This window comes from Hippocampus guttulatus, chromosome 23 (assembly GCF_054856545.1).
Source record: "Hippocampus guttulatus isolate MCC_2025c chromosome 23, RoL_Hgut_1.0, whole genome shotgun sequence".
NCBI classification, from domain to species: Eukaryota; Metazoa; Chordata; class Actinopteri; order Syngnathiformes; family Syngnathidae; genus Hippocampus; species Hippocampus guttulatus.
The window spans coordinates 1,364,835-1,383,273 of NC_141283.1; the positions used below are offsets into that span (position 1 = coordinate 1,364,835).

Sequence of the window (18,439 nt, forward strand, 5' to 3'; positions counted from 1 at the left end):
ATACCGCTGTCGCGTTTGTGGTCCGAGCTGCAGGGAGAAACGAAGATCTTGAAGCTGAAGAACCTGCGGCCGCAAGACTACGCCAACTACAGCTGTGTGGCCTCCGTCAGGAACGTGTGCGGCATTCCCGACCGCAGCGTCATCTTCCGGCTCACCAACAAGACAGGTACCGCCCTCGTCTGAGGTGCCAATTCGGCAATTGGCAGCCGAACGAGCCCGATCACATTTCGACCTGCTTGCTATCTTGACAGCCTCGCCGTCCATCAAGCTGCTGGTGGAGGACCCCATCGTGGTGAACCCCGGCCAGACCGTGTCGCTGGTGTGCATCACCACCGGCGGGGAGCCGTCGCCGCTCCTCACGTGGCTCAGCGCCAACGACAGCCTCCCGCAGAAGAGCATGGTGAAGGGCGGCACGCTCACGCTGCCGGCCATCAGCTCGGGCGAGGCCGGCGTCTACAGTTGCGTGGCCAGCAACAACGTGGGCAACCCGGCCAAGAAGTCCACCACCATAATTGTCCGAGGTGAGTGGAAACTTTTTTTTGTTTTGTTTTAATTCACCCTTCAGAGCCGGTTGCACTTCGAAACTCCAAATTGGGTATGCATGTCAAAATGATAGACCCACAAAAAAAAAAAAAAAAAAAAAAAGCTTCCTGGCACAAAGTTCTTGCCAGATTAATGCCAATCACGGTTCTTCTGTCTCATACACGTCATGCACATTTGGTTGCAAACTTCTCTCGGAAAAAGTTTATCTTTGAAAGACATGTGCAAGTGACCACAAAAAAAAAGACTTCCTGTGTCTTTTTTGAGCACTGTTTTCTTGTGGGTGTACTTCATGACAGATTTTATTTTGCTAAATCACGCCGGTTTGCAGAGGGCTGAATTTTCTGTCATGAAACTTCGCTGTTTTCTGCCCACACCAAATTGAAGATCTTTCGCAAAAGGAATGCCATCCGCCATCTGTTGAGAATTGATGTCGAAGTTTGGGGAGCAATTGAACAAAATCTCTCGGGCAAGTTTTTGAAGGACCGTTGGGAGTTGGCCACATGACGAAAAAATATTGACTTCATGTCTTGGATCTCTCCCCTTACAAAGAACATCTGTAAGATGATTGTGCGTTCGGCTCCTATTTTGGTCGTTTCACCAAGACGGAGTCTTAAGAGAGTCCCTCAGAACCATCAAGTCGAGCATTAATTATTGAAATCCCCCCACAAAAACAACAACACTCTGGGAAACCCTCTTTGCATTCGCCCGCTTTCCCCAAATCCAACTTGAGCAGATTGGCTGACTTTCATGTTCCTGAACTTGTGCTTCCCCCCCCCCCACCCCCCCTTGACGAGAACGCCGCTTTCATCTGCGAGATTACTTCGCGGGGTCGCCTCGGTGCTAAACTAAGCCCGCGTGCGGAAAGGCGTTTTATTTATGCAGCTGTAAAGTCTCTGGCATGAAAATCAAATCATCCACCAATCACGTCTGGTAGCGTACCCCACCTTCCCTACCCCCCCATCCCCTTTCTGACAGATAACCCCTCCACCGTATTGTGCCGCTCGCCATATCACCGACGACTTTCGAGGCCGCCGGCTTATTTGTATTAGACAGAAGATGTCGGGCGTCACCGCCGGCGATGGCTGCAGTAAATATTCCGTTCTTATTGATGTGCCGTCGCACACGGTTGAACTCGCAGACGGTCTTCGGCTTTTCCTCAGCCAATCCTTCTTAACTCATTCAGTACCAACCAATTCTGGACCAAGTCTGAAAAGACGTTTAAAAACGTCTTTGGGAGTGAATGACTTAAATGTGAGCACTCGGCGGGCCGCTATATTAGGCAAGGTGGAACGATTCGGCTAGATTTGAGGTACTCACATCTTTCTTGTTCCACTCCCAGTATATACAGAGTATTATACATGGATGTTGGTTTTTTTTGAATGCTTCTATGTAGTCCAACTTGTAATTTGAGCCACACAAGGCCCGTGTTTACGTGAGGCCTGATCGATAAAACAAGAATAGCCATTTGCAAGTGCATCTTAATGGCTATTTAACCTTTCCGACGATCGGACGTCTTGTGTTTCATTCGGCGGCGGCGGCGGCGGCGCGGCGCGTTTCGAGGGGCGAGGCGCTTCGTCTCGGCTTCATTTTCCGTAAGAGTTAGTTTCCCTGCTAATACGCACTGGCGGTGACAAATGGCGCCAGCACACACACACACGCGCGTACGCTAACAAACAGTGATATCTGGGGAGTGGACGTTCTCAAGTAAAATTGCTTTGCAAAGAAACACGAGCTCTAAATTACATTCTGACAGTAACGCATCTTCAGTGATAAATTGCGAGACCTCGGTTTAGTGGGTGTCAAAAGATTACGTTGTTTTGCGCCCCCACTCGCAGTCCGAAAGAGGCGAAGGAAAGGAGAAAAAAAAAGTGCAGGTCTGAGGTGAAGTGAAGACGGCAAAAAGCGGATTGAAGCGATTGAAGGAAAGATGTAAGGAAGCGTGACTAAAAAGAGCTTTTGAGGGAAAAGTAAGGAGGTTAGGAAAGAAAGAAATATGGGAGCAACAAAGTCCAGGATGTCACAAGATGGGCTGCCTGTGATTGAACGAGACCAAACGTCCACCAAACGTGGCCAAATGAATAGCGGCAAATAACTACTTTTGTCCACCTCATCATGGGACTTTTCTACTGTTTGGATCCGACGCGGCGGTGGTTCACTTCTCGAGATGTGGCTTCACGCACGCGTTTTTCCCGCGCGTAGAGGGGAGCAACACAACATCAAAGCCAACAAATCGAAGCGCAGCAGATTGCAGCATCGTAGCATTGCATTCCGATAAGCACCGCGTAATTGGCTGCCCCGCGAAGTGGATGTCTTGGTGCCGGCGTTGTTTTGGTTTTGCGTGACGTATCCATTTCCTCTACAGAAGACGCTCGCTCGCCAGTTCAAACACAAGCCGTTCCCGTATAACAAAATCACTCCATTTTATCATTCATAAAGCCCAAAAAAAAATTCCTCAAAAGGACGCAGTCAGTAAGCGGGAGCGGACGCCAGCAGCCTTGCTGGGAAGGCCGAGGCCCTGGAAGGCTACGCGGCTGGTGGGACAGTATGGCCGGGAATGCTACCATCTGCTTGTGTGGGCGTGCCTGCGTGTGCGTGCGTGTGTGTGTGTCTAGGGCTTCTCAAGGACGGGTGGGTGGGCATAACGTGCCGAGAGGCTGCAGGAGCGACGCCGTGTGCTAAGTAAGCAGCCCAAAATAAATCAACAAACAAATGGACAACCCCGCCCCTGCGTAACGCGCAGACGTGGGAGCCAGCCCTGCTTTGCAGTGGACACACGGTAATTTATTTTTAAGCGCGGCATGATTTTGGATATCCTTTTTCCTCCCGGCCCAATTTATGATTTTTTTTTATTTGGAGCAATCGCCGCCGAGATTTCCATTCATGAATGCGGACCCCTTTGACACAAACAGCGCGCCTGAAGCTTGAAAGCCACAATTCCGACTTTCATCCCTCCGTTAGCGGCCTTGGCTTTCCCGAAGCGTTAGCGTGCATGCAGAGGGCGATCATGGCGGAGATGAAAGGCGGGCGCACCTGGCCGATGCCCGTCGACCCAATTCGGAGTTTTAACCTTGAGGAAGGAGGTGAGAGCAACGTCCATCTGGCCCGCGAAGAGGCCGCTCCTGTCTGGCATGCTGATATTTTTTTTTTTCCGCCGGAAGAGCTACGGGAGGACAAACGGACGGCAAAGAGTGAGAAAAAGAGTCGCGTGGGGGGGGAGATAATGATTCATCCTGTTCACACAAAAGCCAGCGGAATTCATTAGAGCCAGTGGAGGGAAAAGCACATTGGAACGTCCTCTCTCATTTGCATGTGGCCACATCAGCCATGCTGTTGCGTTGCGATGCTAGGAAGACGGTTCGTGTGTGGTTGTGCGAGAGACAAGACACTCCCCCGTGGTGCTGTTGTGTTGCACCTGTGTGACATGAGTTGCCGATGCCTTTCTGTGTGATCACTTGACACTCCCCCATTACTTCCACAAGCAAGCACGCGAGCTCACCGCGAAGCAAATCGGCGACAGAAGCGGGATCTCAAAATAGACTCGGTGTGACTCATCGCGACAACGAGCGTTCCGGTGGATTTTGACACGAGGTTGCCCCGCGATGTTGTGCCACGTGTGTTCTTTATGCTGCACGGAAGCATACTCGGCGACAGAAGTCGGATCCGGTACATTCAATGGTGAAGTTGTCGTTTTTAAATGGCGATTCATTTAATTGGATTTTCATATGTGGTCGCCCCGCGATTTTGTGTCCTGCGCGTGTGCTTCCTATTGTGTTCTTTGCCCTTCACAGGGCACAGAGTCATGTTTGGTGTCAGAAGCGGGATCTCATTTTTCTCACCGTGACGTTGGCGTCAAGCTAATTTCTGTAAAGTGACACATGGGCGATCGTAGACTTGTCGACGATGTTCGCGTGCCTTCTTGCGGTGATGTTCTTTGCGCCTCGCCGTGTGCGGAAGCGGGATCCAGTATGTGTCACCAGCTGGCATCTTCAAGCATGACTATGTGTTGCAGTTGGATCCGACAAACAGTCGTCCCACAATGTTGTCTTCGATCTCTGTCAGGCAAGGGAGCATATTTAGTGAGATCCAGTTTCTGTGACTTGGAAGCATATTTGGTGTCAGAAATGGGATTTCAAAATAGACCTTGTATAGATTGACGCGATTTATTTGACGCCTAATCCTCGAAAGCTCGCGTGGGCAAACTGTACAGTTTTCATGGAAAGAAATAATAATTATGTTGTTGTTGTTGTTTTATTAAATTAAACATAAAATCTAGCTCTATGTTTACTGTGTACTTAAACCTCACTGTCTAAAGTCTCAATTTAAGTTTAGCGAGGTCTGCAAGGTTAGTCGAGTTTGTTCTGTGTGTGCGCATTGAGCAAAACACGCCGGTGAAAAATTCATGATGTTGTGGAAAATTGTCCTACAATTGTCAGAAGCGCAGGTTTATCTCTGCAGCAAATGGGAAAGTTCTGTTTTCCGACAGAGTCCTCATTAAAAATTCATGCAACTTTTTTTTTTTTTTGGCAATGAATCGGTTATCAGAAAAGGGAGGTGGGCCCAAAGACGAAACACCGACGCCCGATAAAGTCTACCACGCGAGCACTCTTCACCTGGATGTGTTTTCTCTTTACGTACGCTGAGCTGAGCGGTCCAGCAAAATTTGTAGCCGTGCCAACCTATCTCGCTCGTACGTGTCATTTGCAGGAATGCCTCCTCGCTATCCAATATTTATGCTTTGATAAAATGGTTGGAAAAGGAGATTTGAATGAGGAGGATGTTGGGGGAGAAAGATGTGAGTAAAATTTGTAAAAAAACATCTGCAAAGAGTCGCCTCTGAGCCAGGGAGCTAGTTTGCTGCCTAAACGGGCTGGGGAAGGAATGGGAGCATGAAAATTGATGGATATTAATGAGATACAAGTTTTGCCAGTTTTAAAGCATCTTTATTGAAATCGAACCAGGTTTCATTTTGCACCAATTTTCATCAAGGTCAAAAATGTCCCCCCCCCGTAGCATTGAAAAAGGGCCGCTTCTGGATCACTCCTGACCCGTACCACAATGACGACAACATCCAGATTGGTCGGGAAGTCAAGATATCTTGTCAGGTAATATAGTAAAAGAACAAACTAAAGTTTTTGAAAAAAAAAAAAAATTGTGATTCAAGCTTTCATGTGTTTGGTAGGTGGAGGCCACGCCCCCGGAGGAGCTCACCTTCAGCTGGTTGAAGAACGGCCGCGCCCTGCGCAGCTCGGAGCGCATGGTCATCACGCAGACGGATACGGACATCTCGCCTGGCACCACCAACCTGGACATCATCGACCTCAAGTTCACCGACTTCGGCACGTACACATGCGTGGCGGCGCTGAAGGGCGGCGGCATTCCCGAGATCAGCATCGACGTCAACATCTCCTCCACGACTGGTGAGCCTCAGACGCCGCCGTGAACACCCCCCGCACCCCCCCCCTCGTTTCCAAACTCACTCACTCGTGAACCGGAAGCAATCGACTCCCATTGTGCTGCTCCGACTGGTATGCGTGTGTGTGCCTTGGCCACCAGGAGGCAGCGTAATACATACTGCTGTCTGACAAACTTTGTGCTCGTGTCGATGACGATGCGTTAATCCACTTTGTGTCACGACATTCCGACGCCATCTCTCTCCATCGGGACGACTTTATTCCGAAGAAAAAAGTTGTTTGATGGGAGGCTGCGGGAAAACCAAATAATCAGCTGTCAACCGTCTCGATTGTCTTTTGTGTTCGTTTTTAGCATCAGTCAATCACATCTCAAAGGGAGTTGAATGGAACAAAACACTTTGAGCCGGTTCGCTTGCCTCCCGCAAGCTTTGCGCTGTTGTTGAAAATAGCATCGTTAGCATTAGCACTTGTAAGGGGACATTTGTGCACAGTATATTCAATTCGAGCTGCTTTGAAGCCTAAACGGGCTATGGAAGGACTCGAAGCAGACAGTTTGGCACAAGCACTACTTAAAGGGAGGATGAGGATTTGTGTAGAGTTTTGAACTCCATCAAAGAGGTTATGTCGTCTTTAGCAAGATGATGTACAGAGAGCAACCTCGGGCCCGGAAACTTTGCTGAAGGCTAAGTAGGGTTAGCCTTCACATTTGTATGACAAGGACGGAATCTGTTTGACATTTTTCTTCATTTTTTTTGCCATGAATAATGAAACGACAACACGGTTCATACCAAATGAATTCAGTTCAAGTGGCTTTGCTGGAGGAATAAAAAAAAAAAAGGACTTAAAAGTTCAAGTTGCACGAAAGCTTCATGGAGAAATTATGGAGATTCGTCGAGGCCCATTTTGAATGCTGAAAGCCTCCGACATCCTTAGCTTCTGCCTTCTCGAGCAAGATCATGCTCGTAACCGGCCATACCAAATTTGGTGGAAGGCTAAGTGGGGTTAACATTCGCATTCGCTTGGCAAGAAAGGATATTTATCCTAATTTTTTAAAATGAATAATGCAAAGGGGGCTGCCTGAAGGGGCTGCGAAAGGAATCAAAACGGGGAGCTGAGAAGACCTTGTCTTGGCTACATAAAAACAGGATGAGGTTTAGGCCACGCCATGGTCATTCATGTTTTCTATTAACACCCACAAAAAATGATTGTACGTTTTACAAAGCCTGTTTTCACGGGGGTGGATCTGTCTCATGGTAATATGCTCCCCGTAAGAACCAAATTAGTCCTATGAATGACAAAATACAGTTTTGTGCTATTCGGGATCGTTCAGCCTTGGCGGAGGTCTGGTTTTTGCACTCATGTGCCATTAGCCTTTTTTTCTTAGTTTTTTTTTTTTTTTTTACGTTTTACAAACACAATGCTGCATCCCGGGCACACCTCACCACCAACATGAAAGCGGCACGTCGACCTTGGCGGGCATAATTATTCTTAGATAATCCTTTGATAATCCCCGTGCTCCAAAACTGCGAGATCAATTGTACTTGCCAAGAAGAAGAAGGAAAAAGAAGTTTGCTCATTATCTTTGAAGTAGTGCAGTCTGTGGGCTGCAAATAATGACTGGAGTGTGTTGTCGTCGAGCCGAGTGAAGGGCTTAGATCATGTTGTGCGTGGAGACTGAGCGAAAGGATGTGAGCATTCCAACAGAACCAGATTTGGGGTCTCATCATGGCGACATGCTGGAAACACGTTTTCCTGCGCAATATTTGAGATGATTATGTTATCCGGTGATGGCGTCTTTAACTGGAATTAGATTTTTTTTTCTGTTTCTGTATATATGTCGTGGTGAAGAAAGAGCTGAGCCAATGAGGTGGCTCTGGCATCTGGCATCCGGACGCCTCCTTGGTGAGGTGTTTTCGGGCATGTCCCATCGGCAAGAGGCCCCCGGGGATGACCTGGGATGTGCTGGAGAGACTACGTCTCTCGGCTGGCGTGGGAACACTTTGTGATTTCCCTTGGAAGAGCTGCATGAAGTGGCTGGGGAAAGGGAAGTCTGGGCTTCCCTGCGAAAATTGTTTTCCCCATGACCCTGGATAAGTGAATCAGATAATGGATGAATAATAATGATACTAATAATATGAGTGTTCATGTGAAACAACAATTCTTGGGCCACCGCCTGTCAGGTGCCACATTTTTTTTTCTCCCGCTGCAGGAAAGCCCAAGCCGCAATTAGGCTTCTTAATAAAAGCATTCAAAGAAGATTACGCTGCAGGTCTGTGTGAGATCAGGGAAAAACAAAAAAAAATAAAAGAGCTTACACAGTCTCTCGCCGCTCCGGCTTATATATTCCAAAAGTTGTTTTTTTTTTTTTTGATGCAGGCAGATTGCTTTCATGACTTTCTCTCGCTAATATTTGCAAGCGTGACACACTCATTAAAAGCCCCCCCACCCCCAACCAAACTCCTCGCCGACTGCCAGCTAATGCTTATTTATAAGCAGGAACGAGGACACGGACCTCCCTGCTGGATGCTGTCAGGATTAAAAGACAGAGGGACAGCTGAAAAGGACTTAAAAGCTCCAGTGTTTAAAAAAGAAATCAACTTTTCACTGGAAGCAGCCAATTAATCCTCTTATTAGCTCTTGTGTATGGATTATTGTTCAACGACTCACCATTTTATGAAATATTGTTTGTCTCTGAGCGGGACACAGATCGCAGATCAAAAGCCGTAATGGGTGTGTCAAGTTGTTACAGGCAGATCCTTGACATTTTAACACGCAATCAAAACTCCAGATTCCAACCGGGCTGGAGAAGGATATTCCCATTCATTACGCTTCCGACAGGAAGAATGCAGCAACGGTGATTAGCCGGGTCTGTTCATTAAAATTAGCATAGCAGATTTGCAGCCGTCGTCAGTCTGATGGATGATCGCAAAGTTAAGTCGGAAGACTCCAAAGTCACCTCTGCCGAAAAACTTTGCCTGGCGAAGTCGAGCCATTAGCATCCCGCGCACACCCGATGCACTGGCACCACCCAGTCTGGATGTCAATCACGGGAATGACATGTGATGAATTGAGAAAATCAATTAAGTGCGCAAGTTCATTAATGAATGAGCTGCTGGCGTTAATGAACGCAACAAGGAACAGATTCTCAATTGATACGAACGACGGCATCGATATGCTTCTGTTCCTCCTCGAGATCGAGTAGGGCCATCGACTATGCCGCCTCAACGGGTTGCCGTAGCATGCAAAATAAAGTGAAGCTATCGCGTTATTACTTCCAGATACTTTGTCGCTGCAACTTTGGTATCAGTCCAATGGCTGCGGTGAACAAACCGAAGTTGCCTCCCCCAGGGTGGGACGAAGGTGCCGAGCATCTGTCCCGCAGCTGGCTGCCCCCCAGCCCTGGGAAAACTTGCCACGTGATAGCAGACGCGAGATGCCGCATGTCGAACACGCGTGTGACAATCTGGCAGCTTTGTTTCTCGCCCAGAGAGTCGTTTTCGCGCCGCAACCACCTGCAGTTGTACGTTACGGAGGCGGCTGTACGCGGCCTCTTCTGGGAAATCACCCGTCTCTCCTGCTGGGGGAAAGCTGACAGGAAAACATGAATAAGAAACAGGCTTCCTTCCCTCGTTAACCGCCGTCGATAGCCCCTGAGCAACGCGGCTCACCTTCCGGATGAGGCGCTCGCCGCGTGGAGAAAAAAAAACAACAAAGGAAGTGAGACGGTGCATTCAAGCTTGACGGCTGCGGTTTTATAACCTAAAAATGTCCCATCATTCATCAACTGGAATAAATGTGGTATCTAGTTTGCCGCCTAAGCGGGCTGCTGTAGCAGAAGTTAATGCATCATCGACTGTAACTTTGCTTCCTGGTGAGCAATGGACCGAATGATGACACGGCAGCCGAAATAAACACAAGATAGCGCCTCGGTACTTGCATACAGCGACAATTTGGCACTCGGTGTGCACGTCTAACGTTGACATGGCTATCCTTTAAAACAATAAATTAAACAACTACTGTCCAATGCTGCCTAAACAGGCTGCTGAAGCACGTGAAATAAAGGCAAATCAATATGTGCCGCAACTTTGGTAACTTTGTGAGCAGGGAACTGACTGAAGGTTGACGTGATCGTATTTTTCTCAACATGAACAAGGGCAACTACTGTAGTTTTCTGCCGAAACGGGCTGCAGTAGCACATAAAACAAACGTAAGTGAGCACTCATATGTGTGTGTGACTGCAGTGTTGCTTCCATGCAAGGATAGGACTGAGGATGTTGAAACGGCTGTAATTCGAAGGTGACTTGTTGGCTACCTAGATGGGATGGTGTATTATGACATCAACATAAGATACAGTATCAATTTGTGTATGGCTGTCAGTTTGGGATCTTGTGAGCAGGAGGCTGGCAATGTTGGCCTGCCTGTAATTCTCAATGAGCATTAACAAGGCGGCTAGTTGGCTGCCTAGATGGCTGCTGTAGTGCGTGAGCCATGGCATTAGTACGTCTGTTTCGCTGTCACTTTGGTACCTTGTGACCAGGGAGCTGACAATGTTGCTTGTCTTTCTCCATAACAAACGAGGGCGGCTGGCTTGCCGCCTCATCGGGCTGATGGAGGACATGAAATGAACACAAGCAAGCGCCTTGATACACGCGTATAATGACAACAATGATGGTACCTTGTGAGCACAACGATGTCACGCCTCTTTCTCAAGAAGCAACGGCACTGCCGCCTAAACAGGCTGCAGTATGCGAAATAAACCCGCGTGCCTTCTCTTCCCATGCTCTCACATGCAGAGAGCGAGAGCGCAATGTTGCCATGGAGACAAGAAGTGATGTCACGGACCAAATAAACTCAGCGACAGATTGATGGTGTCCGTGTCGAGCTCTAAATGGTTCTGATCACTTTGCGCAGACCCATTGAGTTAATCACTCGCCAAACCCGCACACACACGTTGTTTCCAGGCTATACAATGCAGACTCGTTGGAAATGTGCTGCCGGAGTTTGCCATAATTGACCGGCTAATCTGTGCTGAGAGGCCTGGCGTAATGATGGGCCCACCCGTCTGGGCTCTTGCCACTAATAGCCGCAACGGGTATCAATTGTAGTCACCGCTGTCCCTGAAAGGGTTAAAATAGCTTGATCGAGAGCCTGTATTTGTTTGAAATTGGTCTGGAATGTTTTATTTGACTCTATTTTTGATCGTTGGAAACATAAAGGGTCAGACGCATATATTTATTTGCATCCTGTATTTTCCCGGGTTTGTTTTGGGTCTTGGAAATGGAAAATAGCCTTCAACTTATTGGAGCTTACACATGCATGCTGGCCTGCATTTCAGGGGGGTGTGGCTTAGCCAAACGTCCACCTCATTCCAGCTGGCGACGTCACCCTGCGAGATTTCGTGCATCACTCCATTGTTTTCACAACACGCTTGGCTCTGGTTCAATGTTAACCGAGCGAGTTTCAGCACGCCGACCGTCGCCGCAAGGCAGCCTGCCATAGTTTTGTTTGCTCTCTGCATGGACGCCACAAAAGTCCTCGGCTTTCCAGAGCACCCGGCAGGTGGCCGGACGCCGCGCACCAAATGAATGCTAGTGCTAATACATGTTGCTGCAGGGTGTTGCCGTATGACATTCACCCCCCCGCCCCCCCAACATTCACCGGTGCGTCGCTCGCAGCAAAGTGTCGACACAAGTGGCTGAAATGAGTTCCCTCCGGCGTCTGGATTTGAATTTTCTGCTTTTTATCACCGACAACTGCTCACTTATAATCATTCCCCGGCCCCCTTGTTGCCGTGGCGACCGCTCCCATACAGCATATTTGCCTTTCCCCGCCGTCTTTAAAATGTCAACAGTATTTGTCATTCCCTCTCCAGTCGCCCTCGGGCACGTTGCTCAAAATGAAGATTAAAATTACCATCAGCACGGAAGCGACGGTTAGTGTTTTAATTGCACGACTGGACGGCCGGCAGAACGGCGGCCAAGTGATTAGCACGTCTGCCCTAAAGATCTGGAGCTTGTATGATCTCCCTATTCTTGAATGGGGGGGGGGGGGGGGGTTCGGTAATACTCCAGTTTCCTTCCATATTATTGCTACTCAATAAATAATTTCTCTTAGAAATTTTCGGCTCCCAACTAATAAAACAGGGATGGGCATCTGGCGACCCCTTGATTATTTTTATTTTGGGAGGGAGGAGGGGGGCGTTTTCACATGTGGGGAAAATTCACATGTTGACAAATACTAGGGGGAGGGGGGAACGTAGTGGGCAGCATACGGCGGATATGCGGCAATGGTAGTTTCAGTTGTAATATCACCATTTTCCACTAGATGGCAGACACGGCCTAGTTGCACTTACACTCAATGTTGGTTTTCCGTTCTGCAGTTTTGTGCCGTCCTTGAACGCTCAATTTTATGCTATGTTGTGGTTTGCGTCGAGCCCTTTGTTGTCAGGTTAGGATAGTGGATGTATGTATTTTGTCCACATTTAATATAGTATTTTTGTCATACATCTGGTTAGGAAGTGTGTTGTCTGATGTGGCCCCTTCAAGTAGCACTGATGAAAAATAATTGTGGCCTTGCCCCCCCCCCCCCCTCCTCCAGCGTGTGAATGTTTGTCTATCTGAGTATGTGGTAAGTTGTTTGTCTCGCCCAAAGTTAGCTATGATAGGCTCGAGCTCACCCGTGAACCGAATGAGAACAAGCATTATGTCGATAATCACTGCTCGGAGATCCAAGCTCATGGTCACCCTGATGACCACAGACTGGACTCTAGTTTCATTTTGTTCACAACCTCCCCCTCTGTACCCCCTCCCTGCACCCCCTACGGATTGCAGCCAATTTCATCACACCACAACATTTGACGCCAGCTCGACCGCGATCTTTGGGCTGTGATGGCAGCCATCCGAGAATCATCGGGAAGGACGTGTGACACGGTTTCATCAGCGAGGACGTTTCCACTCCTCCGCTGGCTGGCTGGCTGGCTGTAAACTATTTTGGGAGGCACACTTGTAAAATAGGCTTGGAGTCTGCTCGATGGTTTGAAGTGGGGACAACACACACGCGCACGTCGACACACTTGTACCCACACACACGCACACACACACACACACACACACACAGCTCTCCAGGAGCCAATGCTATTTGCCAGGTTTGCTAATTAAACAAATTAATTTGGCCGGGCATGTGTGATGAGAGTGCAGACTACCCAAATGCAACCTGCTGTCTTCCTTTTTACACACACACACACACACACACACACACACACACACACACACACACACACACACACACACACACACACACACACATACAGTAATCACACTATTATGAACTTTGGGAGACACCAAAAGTTGTCTTTTGAGTGTATTATATTTATTTATTTTACAAGAATGGTGGAACTTGCCCAAAGTGGACACACACAATGCAGTATACATGGTCCTCTGATGCACACACACTCACAAATCGTTATAAACTGGACTGAACAGCGACAGACGTCGTTTCAGTTTTATTACCTGTAAGAATGGGTGAGCTTGCATCGAGCCGAAGCGCTGGCTGTGTGTTCACCTGCCTTTTGATTTTAACGTATTCCAGCCACGGAAACACGAAATTGCATCGAGGAGATAAACAATGCATTATCTAATAACACACACGCCCATACACACACAGAGTTGTATTTTTAGTGTGTTTCGCACAAGGAGAGTAGAAATTGCATCGAGCAGACAGCACTGTACTCAACACTAAGAGACACTTTTTTTAAGTGTATTGTCTTGCAAGAGAAGTTGCAAAGAGCAGACACGTGGAAGGCAGTAAACAAGGTCCTCGGATGAGCACCGGGTGTGCCTTTGGTACTTTGGTTTGTGTGGGTGTGTACAGCGAGCCTGGTAACTTCAGATTCAGATTTGTATTATGTTTGCTGTTTGTGCTGTTAGATGCTAAGCTAGCTCAATGACAACGCTAACCCGCTTTGTGTTTTTGAGAAAACTTTTGGGGGAATTTAGGCGTATGTGGTCCATGGCTTTAGATCCTTTTGCATCAGGATGTTTGTGGTTCTTCCTGACTTGTCAGCTCTTCATCGCATTTTTTTTTGTTTGTTTATTGGTTTGCTTGCATCCTCACTCGCTGCCTGTGAGCAGGAGTGTCCCGCTGTCACGAACCCCGTTCCCCTCATTCCATCGTCACCCTGTACCACGCCCGCTGACTTTCTAGAGCCCCATATCAGTCCCTCCTCTGTTTTTCTCTTTCTTAGTTCCTCCCAACCTGACAGTCCCCCGGGGCAAGTCCCCCCTGGTGGCCCGTGAGGGTGACACGGTGGAGCTGGAGTGCCTTGTTTCAGGGAAGCCCAAGCCCATCATTCTGTGGTCGCGGGCCGACAAGGAGGCGCCCATGCCGGACGGAAGCATGCAGATGGAGAGCTACGACGGCGCGCTGCGCGTCGTCAACGTGACGCGGGAGATGACCGGATCGTACCGATGTCAGACCAGCCAGTACAACGGATTCAACGTCAAGCCCCGCGAGGCCGTGGTGGAGCTCATCGTCCAATGTGAGTGTAACATTCAGAACGTGTTATGTCCGGTGCAACAAGGATGTATTCTCAGCCCCCTTCACTTTTTCCACATCATTTAATGCTACAGCCTTATTACGAAATGGAATATAGTGAGCGCGTATTCAAGGTCAGCATCCAAACAACAACAAAAAGTACAACGATTAGGACTCTGTAAGCTTGATGGGGGGGTGGGGGGGGGTCATGAATTCCTCATCTCAAGTGTCATAAATCTGTGCTACCGGAGCCCATCGTGCAAAATGTTAAGTAGCCGAGTCGTAAGAAAAAAATTACGGGAAGTTAGCGCCGTGATTTGCTGAGCAGCGGGAAGCTAAGCAGAATTACAGCATAACGTAGCATTTGTCTGACGGCGGCGTAATTAGAGCGAAGGAAACGACTAAATAACAACTCGGGGCCTGCAAGCTTTTTGCACAACACTTCCTCGCCTTTTATGATGTTGTTTTCTCTCCGCGTTATTGCCGTCATGCGGCTACGGAGTACTCACAAATGAAAATGTGAGTCAGTAATGCCGAGTCCCACCAAAGAGAGAGCGCCTGTCGACTCTAAAAGCTTTCCTCAACAAAGAAATAGGCTGCCGCGCATACGCCAAAGCAACAGGTGGCGCGCCACCCCTGCCTGTCAATATAAAGCCAATCAGAAGCCCAAAGAATGTCACTTTTGCAAAAGCAAAATAAATGGAAAGTACATCACCGCAGCGGAGGATAATTCAATAAATAAAATAAAATAAAAAATGGATGTTATTCTGACACAAGGTCTAGTTACTAATATAAAAATACAAGTAGCCTATTATTTAAATCACGTTCTTCATACTTTTCAGCAGACGTGCTAACCACTTGGATAAAATGTCCACTGCTGTCTCTGAAAGGGTTAATAATATAGTACTTGGATTACGTTACTAACTACATTTTATTTTAAAAACACATAACTAGTAACTATATCGGAATAAATTTTTTAACGTAACCATCCCAAACCTGATGACAATTTACGCTCTCTGCGCCGTAGCCTTTCTGTCTACATTAAAATTGTAATCCTGTGAAATAATTCCAATTTAAAAAAAAAAAAAAAAAACTCCCAAAACTGTAACAAAGTACATTTACTTTTTTCGTGTGTGTTCTGAATATGTAAAGCCGGGCGCATGTGTTCCATTGCTCCTAACCAAAGATTTCACCAAATCAAGTCGCTCACAATCAGTCACAATATGTCTTGGAAGTAAATAAAAACAATCATTTGTAGGCGCTCCATCCTCTTCAAGCGGATACTTTTTTTTTTTTTTTTAATAATGTGTGGGCGCTTTCATCCGCTGACCTTCCTCAAAGCAGCAAACCTAATGAACAGCATTATTAATCAATCATCCCGGCATCTGCAACCTAGCCTTAATGGCCGCCATCAAAGCCAGCGCCGGAGCTGACGCGTGACTCTCCGAGCGTGAAACCAAGACGAGGGAAATTTGCTTTATCTCCCCAATCCAGCCCTGATTCTGTTCACACCACCTGTACACACACCGAGACGTCTTCATTTTCTTCTTCTTCTTCTTCTTGGCATGTAAGCGCATGCCAATCCTTCCCCTCGCCTTTGTTTTCCAAGCGCAAGTAAATCAAGTCAACAGCTTTGATATGTAATAAAAAGATAAATTTTAAAAAAAAACAGTTTCTGAAAGCTGCATCCATCTTGTGTGGACAGCTAGCGGCGTTAAACAAACAAACAAAAAATGTCCGCCGTTCTCTAATAGAATTGTGAATATCCCAAGCTGTGACGCCCCTAATGTTCTTAGGCAAACCGGCTTGGCACGGTTCACGGGAAGAAGACGAACGAAGACCGAGCTATGTCGTGTTCTCTCCTGTCCTAGATACCGGCGTTCCACTTCCCGGCCCTGCCCTGATGCATGGGAATTCTCGTTATCCTGGCCTTCCTTATGTTCCCCATCTCAGCGGGAGCGAGCGTCCTCGCTATCTGTCGCAAAAAATTTAAAAAAAGCCTTCCCAACAATATACAAACACCACCTGAGCAAACATCGCAGTAAATTGTTAATTCCGAGCACTGTCGCGAAGTAGAGCAGCGGCACGTAAAAAGTCTCTTTGATGAATCAAAGCACGGAGATGTTTGTCAAAAAAAAAAAAAAGTTATTCCGAGCCTTTTACGCTTTTATATTTAATATTTGGAGACAGAAGTGAGAGATTTGATCTTAAATTGATGTGGAAACATTGTCTTAGCAGGCAATTAGCCTTCAGGAAGAAGCATATTTGGTTTGCAAGCGAGAAAAATTAGCTTAATGAACCGCGTTGTGATTTGTCTTTGTAATTAACTTCTGTGCATCTGCATGACGAAGGCCAGCAAAACCCACTGCAATTGATTACTGAGGGAGCGATTAGCCTTTAGCATATTAGCAACAGACGAACACTGGCTGTTACATCTGCGACACTGCGAAACCGCTCACAGTCATTTAAGTTCAAATTTGAAAATCGCAACAAAACTAGTAGCTGATGGTTGGCTGCTCATGAAGAGTACAGTATTTTCCGCACCATAAGGCGCACCTAAAAGCATTTTATTCTCTTAAAAGTCGACAGAGAAGGTGGGGGTCAAACTGAGAGAGGAAGCCGCGTCCTTACATAAGGAGAGCCTTGTACCTTGACGTCATCGCCGGGGCAAAGCAAGCCACGCTTACTCCAATTTGCTTTGCTGCCACTCGAGCCGCGAGGCGATGACTTGCCAGCAATAATGACGATGATGAAACTCTGCACGGTGATTGCGTCGGGTTGTACCTGCCAGGTATCGTTCATTACGAACAATAAAGCATCTTTGGAGACAGAGGCGGAGGCTCAAAATGTACGGCGAGTATTTGAATGAAGGAGCCGTCAATCATTTGTTTGCAATTTTTTTTTTTAAACGGGCGTCGGCCGTCAGTGGCAATTGACGGGCTGTTAGCGAGCGAAGTAGCGCAAGACACAGAAGTGACAAAATGAAAGAGTGAATTAAGCTCAGCTAAACGTGGCTTTTTTTTTCTTCGACTTCTGGACTCGTATTGTCACAAAGCATTCGACTGCCACCCTAATTTTTAAAAAATGGAATATGTGATGATGGGCAGTTTGGAGAATGAATGAATGAATGAGGATATGTTTTAAAAATAAATTAAGATGTCATTCATGTACCCATCGAGTGAGGAAGGCGCAGTAATTACACTGGGATACTAATACAAGCGCGTTGCTGACAATTTCAATCAGCGAATCGGCCACGTGTGCCGTCTTATTTTGAACCTGACATCCCTGTGATGGGAAATATGCAAATGGGAGGCAATTACAAGTTGTCGGAAGTTTGCGGTTTTTAATTTTTTAATTTTTTTATTTTTTCCGAAGACCGGCCACAATGTTTGTGATAAAACGGACAATAATTTCAAATCCCGTGCATGACGTTTATGCACGCAATTAATTCAGTGACATTTTCTGCGCCCGCCACCGCACTCCGATGTCGCAAAATGTTTTCTCGTGGTCAGTGGCTGTCAGCGACATTCCGATAAAAATGCCCAAATACATGCTGACTTTTGTGGACGTGACTTGCCCTCATACGGCGGTCTCCTCCTTTCCCAACTAGACCCCCCAACGGTGGAGCCGGTCCACACGGAGCTGCGCCAGGGCCTGGGCCGGCCCGTGGTCATGACGTGCCGGGTGCTGCGGGCGCACCCGTCGCGCGTGCTGCGCTTCGAGTGGCTGCTGTCCAATCGGCTGCTGCACGCCGGCCCTTTCGACACGCAGCGGGACGACACCGAGTACACCATCCGCAGCTTGAACCGCGACGGCTGGGGCGAATACACCTGCAAAGTCATCAACGAGGCCGGTGCGGGAAAGTGCACTTTCCACGTCACAGGTGAGCCGTCCGCCTCGCTGGACCCGTGCGCCAACGTGCTTCGCATTTATTGGTTTGTAAATTTCCGTTA

At 47.6% G+C, this 18,439-nt stretch overlaps 1 protein-coding gene across 2 annotated transcripts in view; it reads left to right on the forward strand.

Moving 5' to 3' along the window:
* Nucleotides 1–18,439, forward strand: part of LOC147185623 (MAM domain-containing glycosylphosphatidylinositol anchor protein 2-like) — a 91,194-nt gene that overhangs the window by 46,613 nt on the left and 26,142 nt on the right. Inside the window, exons 5-10 of one of the 2 annotated variants that reach the window (XM_086104321.1) lie at nucleotides 34–166; nucleotides 252–521; nucleotides 5,554–5,645; nucleotides 5,723–5,960; nucleotides 14,170–14,490; nucleotides 18,097–18,369. In XM_086104321.1, coding sequence (XP_085960447.1) covers nucleotides 34–166; nucleotides 252–521; nucleotides 5,554–5,645; nucleotides 5,723–5,960; nucleotides 14,170–14,490; nucleotides 18,097–18,369 — 1,327 coding nt within the window. The remainder of the gene's footprint in view (nucleotides 1–33; nucleotides 167–251; nucleotides 522–5,553; nucleotides 5,646–5,722; nucleotides 5,961–14,169; nucleotides 14,491–18,096; nucleotides 18,370–18,439) is intronic. The other variant, XM_086104322.1, reaches the window with a different exon arrangement.